The sequence below is a fragment of the Thalassophryne amazonica genome, chromosome 13, assembly GCF_902500255.1.
Source record: "Thalassophryne amazonica chromosome 13, fThaAma1.1, whole genome shotgun sequence".
NCBI lineage: Eukaryota > Metazoa > Chordata > Actinopteri > Batrachoidiformes > Batrachoididae > Thalassophryne > Thalassophryne amazonica.
The window spans coordinates 88,482,170-88,502,392 of NC_047115.1; the positions used below are offsets into that span (position 1 = coordinate 88,482,170).

The 20,223-nt window shown below is 46.2% G+C and overlaps 1 protein-coding gene across 1 annotated transcript in view; it reads left to right on the forward strand.

Annotated features, from left to right (window-relative positions):
• The window catches only part of LOC117522995 (collagen alpha-1(XIII) chain-like), a 407,773-nt gene that overhangs the window by 377,777 nt on the left and 9,773 nt on the right, over positions 1–20,223 (forward strand). The window contains exon 14 of the mRNA XM_034184413.1: positions 14,163–14,225. Coding sequence (XP_034040304.1) covers positions 14,163–14,225 — 63 coding nt within the window. The remainder of the gene's footprint in view (positions 1–14,162; positions 14,226–20,223) is intronic.

Here is a 20,223-nt window from a genome sequence, read left to right on the forward strand (position 1 = left end):
ATGTGCTTTAGCATACCTCAAGCGACTCTGTTTGTGGCGTGTACGCAGGATGGCTTCCTCTGCATTACAGCATCATGCAGCATCTTGTTGTGCAAAGTACGCTGTATAGTTGGACGATGCACAGAGACACTATCTGCAGCAAGATCATGTTGTAGGTCTTTGGAGCAGGTCTGTGGGTTGACTATGACTGTTCTCACCATCCTTCGCTTCAGCTTATCTGAGATTTCTTGGCCTGCCACTTTGGGCATTAACTAGTACTGTGTCTGTGGTCTTACATTTCCTCACTATGTTCCTCACAGTGGAAACTGACAGCTGAAATCTCTGAGATAGCTTTTTGTATCCTTCCCTTAAACCATGATGTTGAACAATCTTTGTTTTCAGGTCATTTGAGAGTTGTTTAGAGGCTCCCATGTTGCCACTCTTAAGAAGAGATGCAAAGAGGAGAAACATTTGTTGTAAATGGCCACCTTAAATACCCTTTCTCATGGTTGGATTCACCTGTGTAAGGAGGTCAAGGGTTACTGAACTTACCAAACCAATTTTGTGTACCAGTAATTAATGCTAAATTTATTCAAATCAATAAAATGACAAGGGTGTCCAAATTTATGTACCTGCCTAATTTTGTTTAAATAATTATTGCACGCTTTCTGTAAATACTAGATACTTCATTTCACTTCTCAGATATCAGTGTGTTTGTCTGCTATATGATATATTGAAATGAAATTTCTGATCCAGACAAGCAATGATTTATAGAAAATTATCAGGGGGGCCCAAACTTTTCCATACCACTGTATCTCTTAATCCAGTGTTGCCAGATCTGTGATGGCTCACACCCTCATTTCTCTGTGTTTGCCGTCCAGACTTTTAGACATTGGGTGGCAATCGACCACATCCGTACGGCGCTCAGAGTGCATAATTTATAGTCTTGGTGTAGTCCAACAGCATTCTAGGTATTCATACTGTTTTCCACATACGTTTAGACTGTGATCATGCACATATGCACGGGTGTGCACGAATCAGTTGAGGTGGATCCACCCACATTCTGTGGTTGTATGGCATCTGTACACAGCTGTCCAAATGATGCCCCCCCCCCCCCCCCCCCCCCCCCCCCGCCTGCATCTCAAAATTCAGCTTTTGTTCTCATTTCACCTGAATCGGCTTCATTCGTGCTAAGTGTGACGGGGCCCCACCATTGACACTTTGTTATGATGATAATTACACTGATTAGCGTCATAAAGTTTATTGACAATGTTTTGTGATGTGTTAAGTCTGTGCTGATAAAATGAGTCCAACACTGGTCATTCAGCTTTGTTCATCTGTAAACAGTGTTGGGATGTGGATATGTCAGGATGTCCCTGACTCAACTGTGTTTCTGATCCAAGGACCTTGAACATTTTGTGACATTTGTAATGTTTTGTGCAGTTCATAACTTTACCAGTAGAGGACATGTTCTTGTTGTACACCCAGATAACACCTGACATTTTGAATCACTGAAGACAAAGTAGACACAATCAGATCTGTCACACTCAGAAGTCCGGTTAATTCTTGTGCAGCTGGCTGATTGCTGTGACTGAAATGACCACTTCCCTGATGTGTAGGGGCTTGTTGTGCAGGATCTCCCTCTGAAAACTCTGGCTGCATTACGCTCCAGTCAGGCTGTGATGTTGAAGGTTTGTGGGGGCTCCCAAAAACCCCAAGATCCCCCCAATGGTGGTACCACCGAGTCATGCCGCAAAGAGAGCCAAGGCACTCCTCAATCTGCTCTCCACCAAAAAAACAACACACAATGTGGTGATGCAGAGTATTACAACCAATTCTGTGGGGAAAAAGTCATCATGTTACAAGAGTAAAGTCATCATGTCATGAACAAAAGGACTGTACAAAGGTTTTAGCATATTTATTATCATTAAACTTTTAATAACATGAGCCAAGCACAGTGTTTGTTTTAACTTCATTCTCATAGTGCTTGATTTTTTTTTTCTCTTGAAAATTCAAATTGATCTCATGTAATTGTAAGAAAGGAGGTGACGTGACTGCAGGGCTTTTCAGATGTTCCCTCACACTGGCCACATCCTCCTGTGTTCCTACGTCAGTGTTGCTTCCCTAAAGCCCCTTTCACACCGGGGCTGCTCCCAGTTGCTCCCTGTGGCGTCATGATGACGCAGGAATTTCTGCGTCAGGTGCATGTAGCAGGGGGCAGAGAGAGGAGGTGAGAACGCAACCTGCAGGTTCTCTGCACAGAGAAGTCAGAGTGCACAGTTTGGCTGCAGACAGACTGTGCACTCTGACTTCTCTTCTACTTGTGCTGAGCTGCAGGGCTGTGCTCTGAGTTCTCTTATAGTTTATCTTTCCTCCCTTGACTGTGAGATGTGTGCGCGCACGCACGGACTGTCCTTAAGCAAATGTGGACATGTCTGTCTCAGGACTTATGTCCTTTTTTGTCCTTTTTTTAACTGTGATGTGAGAGATTGAGCAGAGAACAAGGAACTATTGCCTGCAGCCAGACTTTTTTTTTCTTTTAATTGTTCACATGAGCGCCCGTGAACAAACATCCATGAGTGGACTAGAGATGTCCGGACTTTTTACTGGATATTTCTGGCAATCAGTCTGCATTTTTTTTCTTCAGCGTGTACTTTTTACTGCATTAAGTACACGGTATAACAACAATCCTGCGTGATTTATACTGCGGGAACAATGGAACACAGCAAGAATCATAAATTGGTTTCGAGTCACGCCGGGTAACACCAAAAGCGCCAAAACTTCGCCAAAAAATTAAACAAGTCAGGCGCCAAAAAATTAAACAGGTTTAATTTTTTGGCGCCCGACTTGCTTCCTCCTTTGCGCCCTTGCGCTGTTGTGGCGCCAAGCTGCATTGTCTCAGTACTTGTTGTGAAAGTGTAGGTACACGGACCCACAACAGGGGGCGTAATGAACGGACAATGGAGGAAGGTGAATAACAAGTTTTACTGTTGTGAAACGAGCACAACGAATACAACAATTAACAATTTGGGGTCGAATCCGCTGGTGTCGTGTGGGCAGGCTCGAAGGTAGGAGACCTCCGTCTCAGTCGAACCGGAACCACCCAGATCTCCTCTGCCACCGAACCCTGGAAATACTGGAACCGCCAAGTCCCGAATTCCCACGTGGCCACTGCCTCCGCTCGTCGGATCCGGTACTGCTGGCGGGAGAGAGCAACAACACACAGATGTGGATGCGACAGCACCCAGTAACGGAGAGGGGAGAAGCCGCCTCCACCTCTTGACAATATATAGCAGGAAGGTGAGTACTTATCCAAGCAATTTAGCTATTAGTAGTCAGCAGTCCTGAAAAGGTTTACAAGTCTTAGCTGGTTATTCAGAATATGAATGCAGAGAACGTTACCTCAGTCTTAAGGCGATATCTCGGCACTGAGGTGGAGACGCCGTCCTGATGATATACCCCCGTGCTGAGTGGAGTCAGCTGTGTCCAGTAATGGGTGACAGCTGTCACCCTGACTGCTCTCGTAAGGCGGCGGCGCCCTCTGGTGCCTGGAGCCCGCACTCCAGGCAGGGCGCCCTCTGGTGGTGGTGGGCCAGCAGTACCTCCTCTTCAGCGGCCCACACAACAGGACCCCCCCCCTCAACGGGCGCCTCCTGGCGCACGACCGGGCTTGTCCGGATGGCGACGGTAGAAGTCGGCCAGGAGGGCCGGGTCCAGGATGAAGCCCTTCTTCACCCAGGAGCGTTCTTCGGGGCCGTACCCCTCCCAGTCCACCAGGTACTGAAAACCCCGGCCCATCCGACGGACGTCGAGGAGCCGGCGCACGGTCCAAGCCGGTTCCCCGTCGATGATCCGGGCAGGAGGTGGTGCCGGACCCGGGGTGCAGAGGGGTGAGGTGTGATGGGGTTTTATCCGGGAGACATGAAAAACTGGATGAATCCGCAGCGAGGCCGGAAGCTGGAGCCTCACTGCGGGATTGATGACCTTGAGGATTTTGAAGGGACCAATGTATCGTTCTTGTAGTTTGGGGGAGTCCACTTGAAGGGGAATGTCCTTGGTGGACAACCACACTTCCTGCCCAGGACGATACTTGGGGGCCGGGGCCCGCCGCCGGTCTGCATGGTTCTTCGCCCTCGTCCGGGCCTTCAACAAAGCAGAGCGGGCGGCACGCCACACCCGACGGCACTTCCGTAGGTGGGCCTGGACCGAGGGCACACCGACCTCTCCCTCGACCACCGGAAACAAGGGGGGCTGATACCCCAAGCACACCTCAAACGGGGAGAGGCCGGTGGCTGATGACACTTGGCTGTTGTGGGCGTACTCGATCCAGGCCAGGTGGGTACTCCAGGCCGTCGGGTGCGCGGCTGTCACACAGCGTAGAGTCTGCTCCAATTCTTGGTTGGCCCGCTCTGCTTGCCCGTTGGTCTGGAGGTGATACCCGGACGAAAGGCTGACCGTGGCCCCCAGTTCCCGGCAGAAGCTCCTCCAGACGTGCGAGGTGAACTGGGGACCACGATCGGAGACGATGTCTGATGGTATTCCATGCAGACGGACGACGTGGTGGACCAGGAGGTCCGCTGTCTCCTGGGCCGTTGGGAGCTTCGGGAGGGCCACGAAGTGGGCCGCCTTGGAGAAACGGTCCACTATCGTGAAGACGACGGTGTTTCCCTGGGACGGCGGGAGACCCGTGACAAAGTCCAGGCCGATGTGGGACCAGGGACGATGAGGCACGGGCAGTGGCTGTAGCTGCCCTGAGGTCTTTCTATGGTCGGCCTTGCCCCTGGCGCAGGTGGTACAGGCCTGGACGTAGTCCCGGACGTCGGCCTCCAGGGATGCCCACCAGAAGCGTTGCCGGACGACTGTCACGGTTCTTCGCACCCCAGGGTGACAGGAGAGTTTGGAACCGTGACAGAAGTCCAGGACTGCAGCCCTAGCTTCTGGTGGGACGTACAGTCTGTTCTTTGGTCCGTTTCCGGGGTCCGGGTCACGGGTCAGGGCCTCCCGGACGGTCTTCTCCACGTCCCAGGTGAGGGCGGCCACGATAGCGGACTCCCGGATGGTGGGATCCGGGGGATCCGACGGTTCCGTTTTGACTTCATCTTCGTGCACCCGGGACAATGCATCCGATCGTTGATTCTTGGTCCCGGGACGGTAGGTAATCCGGAAGTCAAAACGGCCAAAGAACAGTGACCAGCGGGCTTGCCTGGGGTTCAGCCGCTTGGCGGTCCTGATGTACTCCAGGTTCCGATGGTCAGTGAAAACCGTGAATGGCACGGCTGTTCCCTCCAACAGATGTCTCCACTCTTCGAGGGCCTCTTTCACAGCTAGGAGTTCCCGATTGCCGACGTCATAGTTCCGTTCAGCGGGGGTCAACCTGCGGGAAAAATAGGCACACGGGTGAAGAACCTTATCGGTCTTCCCGCTCTGGGAGAGCACCGCTCCTATCCCTGAGTCCGAGGCATCCACTTCAACCACTAACTGGCGGCTAGGATCGGGCTGCACCAGAACTGGTGCAGACGAAAAGCGCCGTTTCAACTCCTTGAACGCGGCTTCGCACCGATCCGACCAGGTGAAGGGGACTTTTGGTGAGGTCAGGGCTGTCAGGGGGCTAACTACCTGACTGTAGCCCTTAATGAACCTCCTGTAGAAATTAGCAAAGCCGAGGAACTGTTGCAGCTTCCTACGGCTTGTGGGTTGGGGCCAATCTCTCACCGCCGCAACCTTGGCCGGATCTGGGGCGACGGAGTTGGAGGAGATGATAAACCCCAGGAAGGACAAAGAAGTGCGGTGGAATTCACACTTCTCGCCCTTCACAAACAGGCGGTTCTCCAACAACCGCTGCAGAACCTGACGGACATGCCGGACATGAGTCTCAGGATCCGGGGAAAAGATGAGTATATCGTCCAGATACACGAAGACGAACCGGTGCAGGAAGTCCCGCAAGACATCGTTTACCAACGCTTGGAAAGTCGCGGGAGCATTAGTGAGACCGAACGGCATGACCAGGTACTCAAAATGGCCCAACGGGGTGTTAAATGCCGTCTTCCATTCGTCTCCCTTCCGGATCCGAACCAAATGATACGCATTCCTAAGATCAAGCTTGGTGAAGATCTTGGCTCCATGCAAGGGGGTGAACACCGAATCCAACAAGGGCAACGGGTATCGATTGCGAACCGTGATTTCGTTCAACCCCCTATAATCAATGCATGGACGAAGCCCGCCATCTTTTTTACCCACAAAAAAGAAACCAGCACCCATCGGAGAGGTGGAATTCCGGATCAACCCGGCAGCTAATGAGTCCCGGATGTAGGTCTCCATTGATTCACGCTCCGGCCGTGAGAGGTTGTACAGCCTACTGGACGGGAACTCACTGCCTGGAACCAAATCAATGGCACAATCATACGGGCGGTGGGGAGGAAGCGTGAGAGCCAGATCCTTGCTGAACACGTCAGCGAGGTCATGGTACTCCGCCGGCACCGCCTTCAGATTGGGCGGGACTCGGACCTCCTCCTTAGCTTGGGAGCCGGGAGGAACCGAGGAACCTAGACACTCCCGATGGCAGGTTTCGCTCCACTGAACCACTACCCCGGACGGCCAATCAATCCGGGGATTGTGTTTTAGCATCCAGGGAAAACCCAAAACCACACGGGAGGTGGCCTGAGTCACAAAGAACTCGATCACCTCCCGGTGGTTACCTGACACCACCAGAGTTACTGGAGGTGTCTTATGCGTGATTGGTGGGAGTAGGGAGCCATCTAGCGCCCGAACCTGCACAGGCGAGGTAAGAGCCACCAGAGGGAGCCCTATCTCCCTCGCCCATCTGCTGTCCAGCAGATTCCCCTCAGAGCCCGTGTCCACCAGTGCTGGGGCCTTCAGGGTTGAATCCTCAAACAGGATCGTGACTGGGAGTCGTGTGGCAATGTGGGTGTGTCCCACGTGAATGTTTTGGCCCACCCCTGGCCCAGTCTCTAGGGGCGGGCGTTGGAGTTTAACCGCTCGGGGCAGTCATTTGCGAGATGCTCACTCGAGCCACAAACAAAACAAGCTCCGTGGGCCCGCCTTCTTTGTGCTCCAGGTGCCCTAAATGTTGCCCTGCTCGTGTCCATAGCTTCGCCAGCAGGGGGAGCCATAGGCGCACGGAGCGCAGGAACAGAGGAGCGTGGGGAGGGCGGAGCTCGATCGGACCCGGAAGGGAGAGGGACGACGCGTGCCTGGCCACGCCCTTCGCCTCGTTCCCGACGGCGTTCTTCTAACCGGTTGTCGAGTCGTATGACCAAATCGATTAGCCCATCTAAGTCCCGCGGTTCGTCCTTCGCCACCAGGTGCTCTTTTAGGACCAGTGACAGTCCGTTTACAAAGGCGGCGCGGAGGGCAGTGCTATTCCAGCCGGATCTCGCCGCCGCGATGCGGAAGGCGACTGCATAGGCAGCTGCGCTCCGACGCCCCTGTCTCATTGACAGTAGTGCGGTTGAAGCGGACTCTCCTCTGTTGGGATGGTCGAACACCGTTCTGAGCTCCCGTACAAACCCATCGTATGTATGAAGGAGCCGTGAATTCTGCTCCCAGAGCGCTGTAGCCCAAGCGCGTGCCTCCCCGCGAAGCAGATTTATTACATAAGCTACTTTGCTAGCATCAGTCGCGTACATCACGGGACGCTGTGCGAAGACGAGCGAACACTGCATCAGAAAATCCGCGCACGTCTCCACACAGCCTCCGTACGGTTCTGGAGGGCTTATGTATGCTTCTGGGGACGGAGGAAGGGACCGTTGAACGACCAGTGGAACGTCACTTTCACGTGCAGGGTCCTCGGGAGGGAGAGCCGCAGCGGCGCCCGGAGGGCGCGCCTCCACTTGTGCGGCGAGAGCCTCCACCCTGCGGTTTAGGAGAACGTGCTGCTCGGTCATTAAATCGATCCGAGAGGTGAAAGCGGTGAGGATCCGCTGCAACTCACCGATTACCCCTCCCGAAGCCGCCGACGTGCCTTGGTCTTCCATTGGCCGTTCAACAGCCGGTTGACGCCCCTCGGGGTCCATGACGCTGGCCGAGATATCCTGTTGTGAAAGTGTAGGTACACGGACCCACAACAGGGGGCGTAATGAACGGACAATGGAGGAAGGTGAATAACAAGTTTTACTGTTGTGAAACGAGCACAACGAATACAACAATTAACAATTTGGGGTCGAATCCGCTGGTGTCGTGTGGGCAGGCTCGAAGGTAGGAGACGTCCGTCTCAGTCGAACCGGAACCACCCAGATCTCCTCTGCCACCGAACCCTGGAAATACTGGAACCGCCAAGTCCCGAATTCCCAGGTGGCCACTGCCTCCGCTCGTCGGATCCGGTACTGCTGGCGGGAGAGAGCAACAACACACAGATGTGGATGCGACAGCACCCAGTAACGGAGAGGGGAGAAGCCGCCTCCACCTCTTGACAATATATAGCAGGAAGGTGAGTACTTATCCAAGCAATTTAGCTATTAGTAGTCAGCAGTCCTGAAAAGGTTTACAAGTCTTAGCTGGTTATTCAGAATATGAATGCAGAGAACGTTACCTCAGTCTTAAGGCGATATCTCGGCACTGAGGTGGAGACGCCGTCCTGATGATATACCCCCGTGCTGAGTGGAGTCAGCTGTGTCCAGTAATGGGTGACAGCTGTCACCCTGACTGCTCTCGTAAGGCGGCGGCGCCCTCTGGTGCCTGGAGCCCGCACTCCAGGCAGGGCGCCCTCTGGTGGTGGTGGGCCAGCAGTACCTCCTCTTCAGCGGCCCACACAACAGTACTGAGTTGCTTCCACGCAGCATCGTGGAAGCAACGGCGCAACTGGGAGCAACCCGGGAGCACCCCCGGTATGAAAGGGCCTTTACGGTTGACTTTACATACTATTGTAGACCTAATGTCCTCACTGTTGCATTCTTTTTCATGAATGCCACAGGTTGACAACAAAAAGGTAAATAACATTGCTCTGGTGGAAGTAATGAATAATAACCAAAAAGACAGCAGCTGGTCTGACAAAGTACATACAAATATAACATAGTCATATATAATTTTCAGCAAATCATAGGGCAGTAATGGTGAGTACAAATACATTTCCTTCATATATATATTTTTTTTAATTTATATTTGGTAGTGGCTGTGGCATGCGCTAGCTATGTAGCTATCATTACCTAATCATTACAGAATTTTTCATATTACCGAACATGATACTTCATCTAATTTAATTAAAATCAGCCCTTCCTAAATATATACTGTTGTAAAGACAGATTAAAATTATTTGCATTCAGTTGTAATCATACAAATAGTTCTCATGTAAATGAGAATTAAATTAAATTTTCATGTAAATGTTGATTTACTGTTATGATGGTGCCAGCCCTAATGAGGAATTTGTTCTATTCATTTTGCACCATAGTTGGAATGTATTTCTATTCAAGCTTTATTTGGTAGTAATTGGGTGACTTTAAAAAAGTTGTTCAATTAGTTTGACAGCAGGGCAGCATGCTGACTTAGTGGTTCGCACTGTTGCCTCACAGCAAGAAGGTCATGGGATCGATTCCCACCTGTGGCCTTTCTGTGTGGAGTTTGCGTGTTTTCCCCATGTTTGTGTGTGTTCCCTCCGGGTGGTCCGGCTTTCTCCAACATCCAAAGACATGCAGGTTAAGTGGAATGGAAATTTCAAATTGTCGGTGTCTGTATGTGGCTCTGCGACAGACTGGCGTCCTGTCCAGGGTGAACCCTGCCTCATACCCTATGACTGCTGGAATAGGCTCCAGCCCCCCGTGACCCTTAATTGGAGTAAGCGGTTGACAATGAGTGAGTGAGTGAGTAGTTACACAGCATTCATTCATTTTCTATATCTACTTACTCCAGTTAACAGGGCTATTCCACAGCATGCCATGCTGCTTTGTTTGCCCATGATCCAAAAAAGTGCAAAAACGGGATGAAACGGCTTAACACCTGCCCCTGTACTAACAGCTGCAGGATTGCCTCCTCTACCCTTGCACTCTCAGCCAGAAATTATTGAGCTGTTGAACTTTGAACAAAAACTGCAACAAAGGTTCATCAGGGCTGCTTCATCTTTAAATTTGTACCCTGATGGAGCATGATCAAACACATTCCAAGTTGTAGTCACTGTGAATACCCCATTTAAAGATGTTTGAACATGATTGAAGCCATTAAGACTACAAATGGCCATGTACTATCAACAATTTTGAAATATGGATCAAATGTTTGATCATTGAAAAAATTTGATTCCAATTTTAGAACCCCAATTCCAATGAAGTTGGGACGTTGTGTAAAATGTGAATAAAAACAGAATACAATGATTTGCAAATCCTCTTCAACCTATATTCAATTGAATACACCACAAAGACAAGATATTTAATGTTCAAACTGATAAACCTTATTGTTTTAGTGCAAATATTTGCTCATTTTGAAATGGATGCCTGCAACACGTTTCAAAAAAACTGGGACAGTGGTATGTTTACCACTGTGTTACATCACCTTTCCTTCTAACAACACTCAATAAGCATTTGGGAACTGAGGACACTAATTGTTGAAGCTTTGTAGGTGGAATTCTTTCACATTCTTGCTTGATGTACGACTTCAGTTGTTCAACAGTCCGGGGTCTCCGTTGTTGTATTTTGCGCTTCATAATGCGCCACACATTTTCAATGGGCAACAGGTCTGGACTGCAGTTAGGCCAGTCTAGTACCCGCACTCTTTTACTATGAAGCCACGCTGTTGTAACACGTGCAGAATGTGGCTTGGCATTGTCTTGCTGAAATAAGCAGGGACGTCCCTGAAAAAGACGTTGCTTGGATGGCAGCATGTGTTGCTCCAAAACCTGGATGTACCTTTCAGCATTGATGCCATCACATATCTGCACACTTTTTTTGAATGGTAAGTTTGTCAACTAATTGTGTGATAGCTACCGTGATAGAATTGCAGCATTCATCCACATCTTCCATGGCCAAAATATGCGCTCAATCAAAACGTTTTAGTTCCCTTTCAAACCGTAGGGTTTTGGATTTAGGGATAAATGATTTAGTGCCATTTCTGTGATTGTATAACTTACCAAAATATTGAACTCTCTTTTTATTCAGCTTCCTCACAGTCAAAGCCAAATTGTGGTCAGATAACCGTGTTATTAAATTATAAGTCTTAAAAATGCACTCAGGTTTGTTTGTAAATGCCAAGTCAGTAAGGGTCTTCGCCTGCCAGGTAATCCTTGTAGGTCCTTTAATCATTTGGTGATAATTAAATTTTGTCATAATTGTTTTGTTTTTGTTTGCACGCTTTGTCAGCCCAATTGATGTTAAAATCCCCATATCATATTGTTTCTCTATGTACCTCAAGTTACTTTACTGCACAACTTAGTTCATCATAAAAGGACACCTTATGGGAAGGTGGATTGTGAAAAACAAAGACATTAAAATTCATAGTAAGTGACAACATTATATTTAAGGCTAGATATTGAAGGGGAGTGTTTTGTTCAATTAGGTTACATTTAAATTTATCTTTTATGTAAATTAACACTCCTCCCCCCTTTCCAGAGTTTCTGTTCTTTCTGAAGCATTGATATCCCTCAATGTCTGTCATACTGGCAGGGATATTGCTGTGAAGCCAGGATTCAGTTAAACAAAGCTAATCCAAGTTGGAATCCATGAGGAGAGCGGCGATTTGATCTCTCTTGGGGATTAGACTTCGGATGTTTGCCTCCCAAGAACTCCCATTGGCTTTCATTTAGGTTCCCATAGAATTCTGGCATAATTTACACTCTCAAAAAATGTATATTGTTTTTGTTTTTGCACAGCACGACTGTCTTTAGATCACGTTTGTGTTGTATTATCCTCTCCATTGTTGTTAGCACACTGTGCTGCTGCTGTATTCTCCAAACAAAAGTGGATGTCAGTCAGCAGCGCAAACGCAGCATCCGCGCAGTCAGAAGCCGTAGTTGTTACGGGCACAAGCCCCTCGTTAATTAAATAAAATTAAATACTGAAGCCAGTGGAGGAATATTTTAAAACATGACATGAAAATGCAGTTGTGTCAGGTTTGTGTCATGTTCACCAGATTATTTTAATGTTAGAATAGTTTATTTGATGTCTCTGAGGATTTATTTCTCAACCAAACAGGAAGCATCACTCACCTATTTACAAATAGTTTTGTCAGTATAATTAATTTATATATGTAAGCAGTTAACTTTGCTAATATGGACAACTGGTAGCATTTTCAAGTCCTCTGTCCACATCACAGCTGTCCTGTTGAACTCTCTTGTCCGCCATTATCGCCTGTTGTTGCAACCTCCTGTTACTTTCTCTCCAACACATCTCCAAAATCGAATAAACTCGTGCGACGTTGACCCCAAGACTGAACGGCTTCCAGCACAGTTTCCCGCTGCAGGGAACACCCCTCACAGGAAGACCGATTTTCAGCCACTGGATCGTCATATTCTTGAAATTTTTACGCTCCTCCATGATGATAAATTTGGAGATACAAACATTAAAAATACAATTACAAAACAAAGCACATTAGCCAGGCACTGCTAAGCAAAAGTTGTCACTGCTACCAGAAGTGCGTTGATCTACTAAAAAAAGGAGGTTAACAACGCAGTGCATTCTGGGTTGATTTGTCCTGTATGCAGTAGAGAGCATTAAGTTGGGAAGTTTGGCTGCTGCTGTGTCTGCTCACAGCTCCAGCTTTCTTTAATTATTAATTTTATGGTTTTCATAGTTGTAGCAGGGGTGGCGAATAAGCGGTTAAGTGAGCTTGTCTCCTGTGCTGAAGGTTCCCTGTTCAGTGTCACCCCTGCCAATTCTCTGTGAGTTCCATGAGGAAATGCAGATCCACCTTGGATCTTCTGTGGTGAAACGAGGGATAGACTGAAGGAATGACCTTCTTTAAGTAGTTGTCTGATTTGTAATTTTCTAACTATATGACTATTTTAATATAATTACTTTTTCATGTTCATGTCTGATTTTTCTCTTTGTAACTTTATGACTTTGAGTCAAAGTTTTGACTTTCCTCTTATGAGTACATGGGACTTTTTTTTAATTAGCTCTTACAACCCTCAACCCTAATACTCTGTTGTCATAAAGAAATGATGAGATCCTTGGATTGCAGTTTTAATTGATTACTTAATAAATTACCAATCTTAACACCTATGTTAAAGGAGTATCCCACAGTAAGCCTTAAAGATGTTGCTGGTGTGGAAGATGAGTTTCAGTGTGGTGGACAGCCGGAAACACTGAGACACAAAAGCCGCACACTTGCCTACTTTTACTACATGTATTCCCCCCTACTTATACTTTACATACTGTATATATTTCCATAACAACAATATTATTTGGTTCCTTTCAACATGTTGAACATTCCAAAGCTCAAAGCTTAAAATGTGTTTTTAAGATGGAGTGTGCTTCTTTATTTTTGCACGATGACATCTCATGTTTGAGGTTACAGTTGAGGGAATAATATGTTTTTTTTTTTTTTTTTTTTTTTTTTTTTTTGCAAAGACTTTATGTGGAAATATGTATGGTATGCAAAAAGTAGGCGAGTTGCATGCAGCTGGTTGTACTTGGTGTAAGTGGTAAACTGTATCAGCGGGCTAACCTCGTCTCATACTTGTATGTGATAATGCTGGTCGTCTCAACAGAAGCGGCGTATTGTACAGCCCTGTGGTGGAAAGTTGGCCACAGTAAGTCTGTACTGTATTGTTGTACTCTCTTTGTGGCAAGACTGATGCCCACCTGATCTCTGCTGCAATCTAGGGGCCTGGCATGCTGTTACTGAGGGACCTTGATGTGACGTCAAAGTGAACACGGCTGATTCTCCATAAGACAGTTGGCCGTACTTCTCGAGTTGCAAATGGACTCTGACAGTGTTGAAGAAATCTGAATTTCACAGACTTGTGATGACAGTCATTTCAGTACCATGGAGCATCAATGAACCTCTGACCCATTCCAGGCTCATAGTTTGCTGTGCTGGTGCCTCTTTCATTTTTTTCCTTTGCCTTCAGATTACTTTACTTTTCGCTCACTTATTATGTTCTATTTCTCTTTTTCCTCCATACCTCCCCATCCCTCATTGTTCTGGTTCTATCCTGTTTCCTTTCTCTGGCCTCCTGGTGCCCCGTGACCTTTTTGCACCGCTGACCACCTGTGCTTTGTGACCCCTCCCCCCATCCCCAACAGATGTTGCCCATCACCGTGCGCAACATGCCCTCAATAAGCCCTCTAATCTTAAAACGCCTCAAGGTACAATTCTCTGTGGCCCCGCCCCTTCAAGTCTTCACTGTGGATGCCAACCGCCGTCAACCACTGCCAAAGCACAGCCATGCTTCCTCCACTGTCATGCTGTCATTAACTTGTTTTTGTGGCTGCTTCTGCTCTTCAGTGTTAGGCCAATGGTCTGTCTGTGATCACGGCAGGAAGCAAATATAGGACAGAGCACTCCACCAGGGTTTAAAATACCTTCTCACAAATTTCAAAGTATTATTTGATGATGTACTGTGTCCACACCCCCATGTGAATCTCTTACAATCCACCAGGTCTCTTGATATTGACCTTTATATTACCATTTAACACGAACCATAGATGTATCGACAACTTATTTCCTTGAAATGAGTGTTAAAAATGAGATTGACTGTTCAAAGTCACCCAAGGTCAAAGGTCATGTGACCAAAGGTAAGCTGATGTATGATTTCATATTAAGGTGTAATAGTAGCCACAGGTGTTTGGTTAATCACTTCATGTCAAGGCTGCAGGCACAATGTGGCTGGACACAAATGCAGGACTCAGGGACACAGACGTGGTTGTAATAAAAAGGCTTTATCTTAAACCATTGCAGAGGTACGGTACACAGAATGGCAGGCAAGCAGGCGGAGGTACAAACAGACAAGTGGCAGAGGCATGGTCCAAACAACGAGCAGAGGTCAAATACACAATGTGACCAAGTACTGGGGCAAAGACAAAAGCGTAATCCAAAAATACAGAGCAAGGTCAAAATATCATGAGACAACAGGATGAGAACTAAGGCTGGAACGAGGATAACAAGATCACAACGAACTGGCAGGGAGTGGAGAAAGTGAAGGGTTTAAATAACACAGGTGATGTGATGAGTTCAACAACACACAGGTGTTAGAGAAGGTTCTGGAAGGAGGTGCGGTCTGGTGAATCAAAGAAGAGGGAAGAGACAAGAGGGAGTGAATGAGTGAAAAACAAATTAGACCAAAGCAAGAGGAGTATAAGACAGAAAAAAAACAATGGTAAAAAATATACGTGGCCAAAAACCAATGACAATAAACAACAACAAATAATACAAAAGTGGCAACCTAGAAAATAGAGTGACAAGCCTAAAAAGAGGACAACAAGAAAATAAAAGACTATAACCAAAGCAAGAACATAACTCATCTTGACTGAAGAATAAATGTTACACAGATAATAAAAATAGCAAAATAAACTTTAGGCTGACCAGAAAATACATGATGAACAGAAAACAAAACCAGAGCCTCCAGTAAACAATTAATACAATACATGACAAAAAAAAAAGAAGATAAACAATAACAGAGAACAACAGAAACAAAACCAGATAATAAAACAATAAAGATACAGTAGTGTTCAGAATAATAGTAGTGCTATGTGACTAAAAAGATTAATCCAGGTTTTGAGTATACGAGGGCTGTCCATAAAGTATAGGTCCTTTTTATTTTTTTCAAAAACTATATGGATTTCATTCATATGTTTTTATGTCAGACATGCTTGAACCCTCGTGCGCATACGTGAGTTTTTCCACGCCTGTCGGTGACGTCATTCGCCTGTGAGCACTCCTTGTGGGAGGAGTCGTCCAGCCCCTCGTCGGAATTCCTTTGTCTGAGAAGTTGCTGAGAGACTGGCGCTTTGTTTGATCAAAATTTTTTCTAAACATGTGAGACACATCGAAGTGGACACGGTTCGAAAAATTAAGCTGGTTTTCGGTGAAAATTTTAACGGCTGATGAGAGATTTTGAGGTGATACTGTCGCTTTAAGGACTTCCCACGGAGCGAGACGTCGTGCAGCGCTCCCAGGCGCCGTCGTCAGCCTGCTTCAAGCTGAAAACCTCCACATTTCAGGCTCTATTGATCCAGGACGTCGTGAGAGAACAGAGAAGTTTCAGAAGAAGTTGGTTTCAGCATTTTATCCGGATATTCCACTGTTAAAGGAGATTTTTTTAATGAAAGACATGCGGATGGGTCCGCGCGTCGGGACGCAGCCGGTGCAGTGCGGCGGCACAGGAAAAACACCTCAGTTTTGATAACCATTTGTAAAATCCAGGCGGCTTTTGATGGCTTTCAGTGGAGTGAGTATATGATAAATTGTTTAACAGCTGGACATGTTCCAACTTGTCCTTAAGGCTTCCAACAGAGGTGTTTTTCCTGTGGCTGAGCGTCGCTGCGGCTGCGAGCCGACGCTGCAATCCGCCCGCACGTCTTTCATTAAAAAAAATCTCCTTTAACTGTGGAATATCCGGATAAAATGCTGAAACCGACTTCTTCTGAAACTTCTGTTCTCTCACGACGTCCTGGATCAATAGAGCCTGAAATGTGGAGGTTTTCAGCTTGAAACAGGCTGACGACGGCGCCTGGGAGCGCTGCACGACGTCTCGCTCCGTGGGAAGTCCTTAAAGCGACAGTATCACCTCAAAATCTCTCATCAGCTGTTAAAATTTTCACCGAAAACCAGCTTAATTTTTCAAACCGTGTCCACTTCGATGTGTCTCACAGGTTTAGAAAAAATTTTGATCAAACAAAGCGCCAGTCTCTCAGCAACTTCTCAGACAAAGGAATTCCGACGAGGGGCTGGACGACTCCTCCCACAAGGAGTGCTCACAGGCGAATGACATCACCGACAGGCGTGGAAAAACTCACGCATGCGCACGAGGGTTCAAGCATGTCTGACGTAAAAACATATGAATGAAATCCATATAGTTTTGAAAAAAAATAAAAAGGACCTATACTTTATTGACAGCCCTCGTATTTCTTATTGTTACATGGCAAGCATTCATGATATGCACACTCTTAAGACTATGAAATTGGGCTATTAGTAAAAAAAAAAAAAAAAAGTAGAAAAGGGGGTGTTCACAATAATAGTAGCATCTGCTGTTGACGCTACAAACTCAAAACTATTATGTTCAAACTGCTTTTTTAGCAATCCTGTGAATCACTAAACTAGTATTTAGTTGTATAACCACAGTTTTTCATGATTTCTTCACATCTGCGAGGCATTCATTTTGTTGGTTTGGAACCAAGATTTTGCTCATTTACTAGTGTGCTTGGGGTCATTGTCTTGTTGAAACACCCATTTCAAGGGCATGTCCTCTTCAGCATAAGGCAACATGACCTTTTCAAGTATTTTGACATATCCAAACTGATCCATGATACCTGGTATGTGATATATAGGCCCAACACCATAGTAGGAGAAACATGCCCATATCATGATGCTTGCACCACCATGCTTCACTGTCTTCACTGTGAACTGTGGCTTGAATTCAGAGTTTGGGGGTTGTCTCACAAACTGTCTGCGGCCCTTGGACCCAAAAAGAACAATTTTACTCTCATCAGTCCACAAAATATTCCTCCATTTCTCTTTAGGCCAATTGATGTGTTCTTTGGCAAATTGTAACCCCTTCTGTAAATCTTTTATTTAACAGAGGGACTTTGCGGGGGATTCTTGCAAATAAATTAGCTTCACACAGGCGTCTTCTAACTGTCACAGCACTTACAGGTAACTCCAGACTGTCTTTGATCATCCTGGAGCTGATCAATGGGTGATCAATTCTTCTATCCATTTTGATGGTTGTTTTCCATTTTCTTCCACGTGTCTCTGTTTTTTTTTGTCCATTTTAAAGCATTGAAGATCATTGTAGATGAACAGCCTATAATTTTTTGCACCTGCATATAAGTTTTTCACTCTTCAATGAACTTTTTAATCAAACTACGCTTTTCTTCTGAAGAATGTCTTGAACGTCCCATTTTCCTCAGGCTTTCAAAGAGAAAAGCATGTTCAACAGGTGCTGGCTTCATCCTTAAATAGGGGACACCTGATTCACACCTGTTTGTTCCACAAAACTGACGAACTCACTGACTGAATGCCACACTACTATTATTGTGAACACCCCCTTTTCTACTTTTTTTTTTACTAATAGCCCATTTTCGTAGCCTTAACAGTGTGCATATCATGATTGCTTGGTCTTGTTGGATTTGTGAGAATCTACTGAATCTACTGGTACCTTGTTTCCCATGTAACAATAAGAAATATACTCAAAACCTGGATTCATCTTTTTAGTCACATAGCACTACTATTATTCTGAACACTACTGTAAATGAGAAACAAAATCAGAGAAAAACATAAGACAAATCAGTCAAAACAAATGGGCAAAAAGAGGGTCAAAGGAGGAGAGACAGATACTGACGGGACAAAAACATAAAGCCAGCCAGGGCCAAGGCAAAACCTGACACTTCATTGATTAGCCATTCTAAGTATCCCATATACAACATCTAAAAACTGGCCCAAAATTTTCACTTTGGTGTGTGACCTTGAATTTATTTTTCAAGTCACTTTCTCCTCTGCTGACCCTCAAATCTGAATGAAAGATGAAATCCTATGTTCACATAAAGACAAACACAAAGGAACAAAGACAATACCGTCTGAAGTAAAGTAAGACATGGATAATTATACATAACTTCCTTAACAGAGATTAAAAGTAAGTTTGCGAGCAACTTTCTTGTGAATGTGATGTTAAGAGCAGTCATTCTAAAAATGTAAGGAGAAATATTTGCTGAAAAATCGCTGGGATTTTAGATTCATGTTGCAACTCTTTTCTTGTTAACAAGGAAAATACTACAGTGTGGGTGACCTGGTTTACTGTTTCGCCCTAGCTCACTGCCCCAATGTGCTTTTCAACCAATATTACTACACAGGAGTACAATTTGCACTTTTTTTGTTATGGGTTGAAGTCCGCATGGGATCGGACTGGTACAGGCTATGGACCCAAACACTGGGAGCAAAGAAATAGAGCTGGTTATCAATGAAAAGATATTTATTTACAAGAAGGAAAATAATAATGCTGTGCTGGAGTGCCTGCAGAATGGAGAGTCAGCCCGCTTGTAGCAGTGGAAAATAGGGAGCTGCAGGTTCCCGAGGAAGTCCTGAAAGGGAACTGATATCCTGGAGTTTTTGGATTCTGGAGCTGGGGCCAGGTGGGATGCACAAAGCTGAGAACAGGAACTAAGAGAACAGAGGAGAGAGATGGTGAGTGATTGCACTCATAACACTGAAGCCTCTATCAACAGACAGGTCACTGAATGCTTAAGACAGGAATGTTCACAGTTCTGAAAATAATGTACTCCATTTAGGAAATAAGGTTTGCTGTTTAGGAATCATTCACAGTTCATGACTTGTCTTCAGAGGTCAAGTGCTGCACGCCTTGTGACGCAGTTCCAATTAAGCAGAACTTGACTTTAGAAACGACTTGGAGACTTCTTAGTAGTTCAGTGTCAGAGTTCATACAATTCTTAGAAAAAAGTTCTTGGAAATAGTTCTTGGAACAGCTCTTGGATTCAGTTGTTAGTCATGGACAGTCACTGGCAGGAAGGTGTGAGAGCGGAATCCCGCAGAACATGAAGGAACTTAACTGGAGCATTGCAGAGCTATGAGCTCTGTGGTAGAGAGCCAGAGAGTTCCAAAGTGATGTTGTTGTGCAGGTAGCTGTGGAGCCAGGAGTTGATGTAGCGTGGAAGCCGCGCAGGATAGTGTCTGGAAACACCAGGGAAATCAACACGCTCTAATATGGAAATTAGAAAGACGAGGTCAAGGTCAGCAAATGATCATGGACAATCAGGCATGGTTCATAGTGTAGAATCTGGCAACGGATGAGTTGAAAGCCTGGGTTCATGTAACCCGCTGCTGATCAGCCACTCACATGCACGTCAGGTGTGTGGCAGAGACGAACAGCAGGTGTTCCTCAGCTCTGAGTGCACCATCTGGGGGAAACACAAACTACAAACAAGGATAAAAAACAGACAGGACAGAGAGGCAGAACAAGGCAGCCAACAAGCATCTTATTTTTTTGGTATATTACTATAAGTTACACCATCTTATAAGTGGCAGGATCTCCCAAACTAGTAAAAAAAGAAAAAAAAATACTTATTCTCTGGAAAATATGACAACCCTCATCAATGTTTCAGCCTAAAAAAATGCATAAATTACAATTCACAA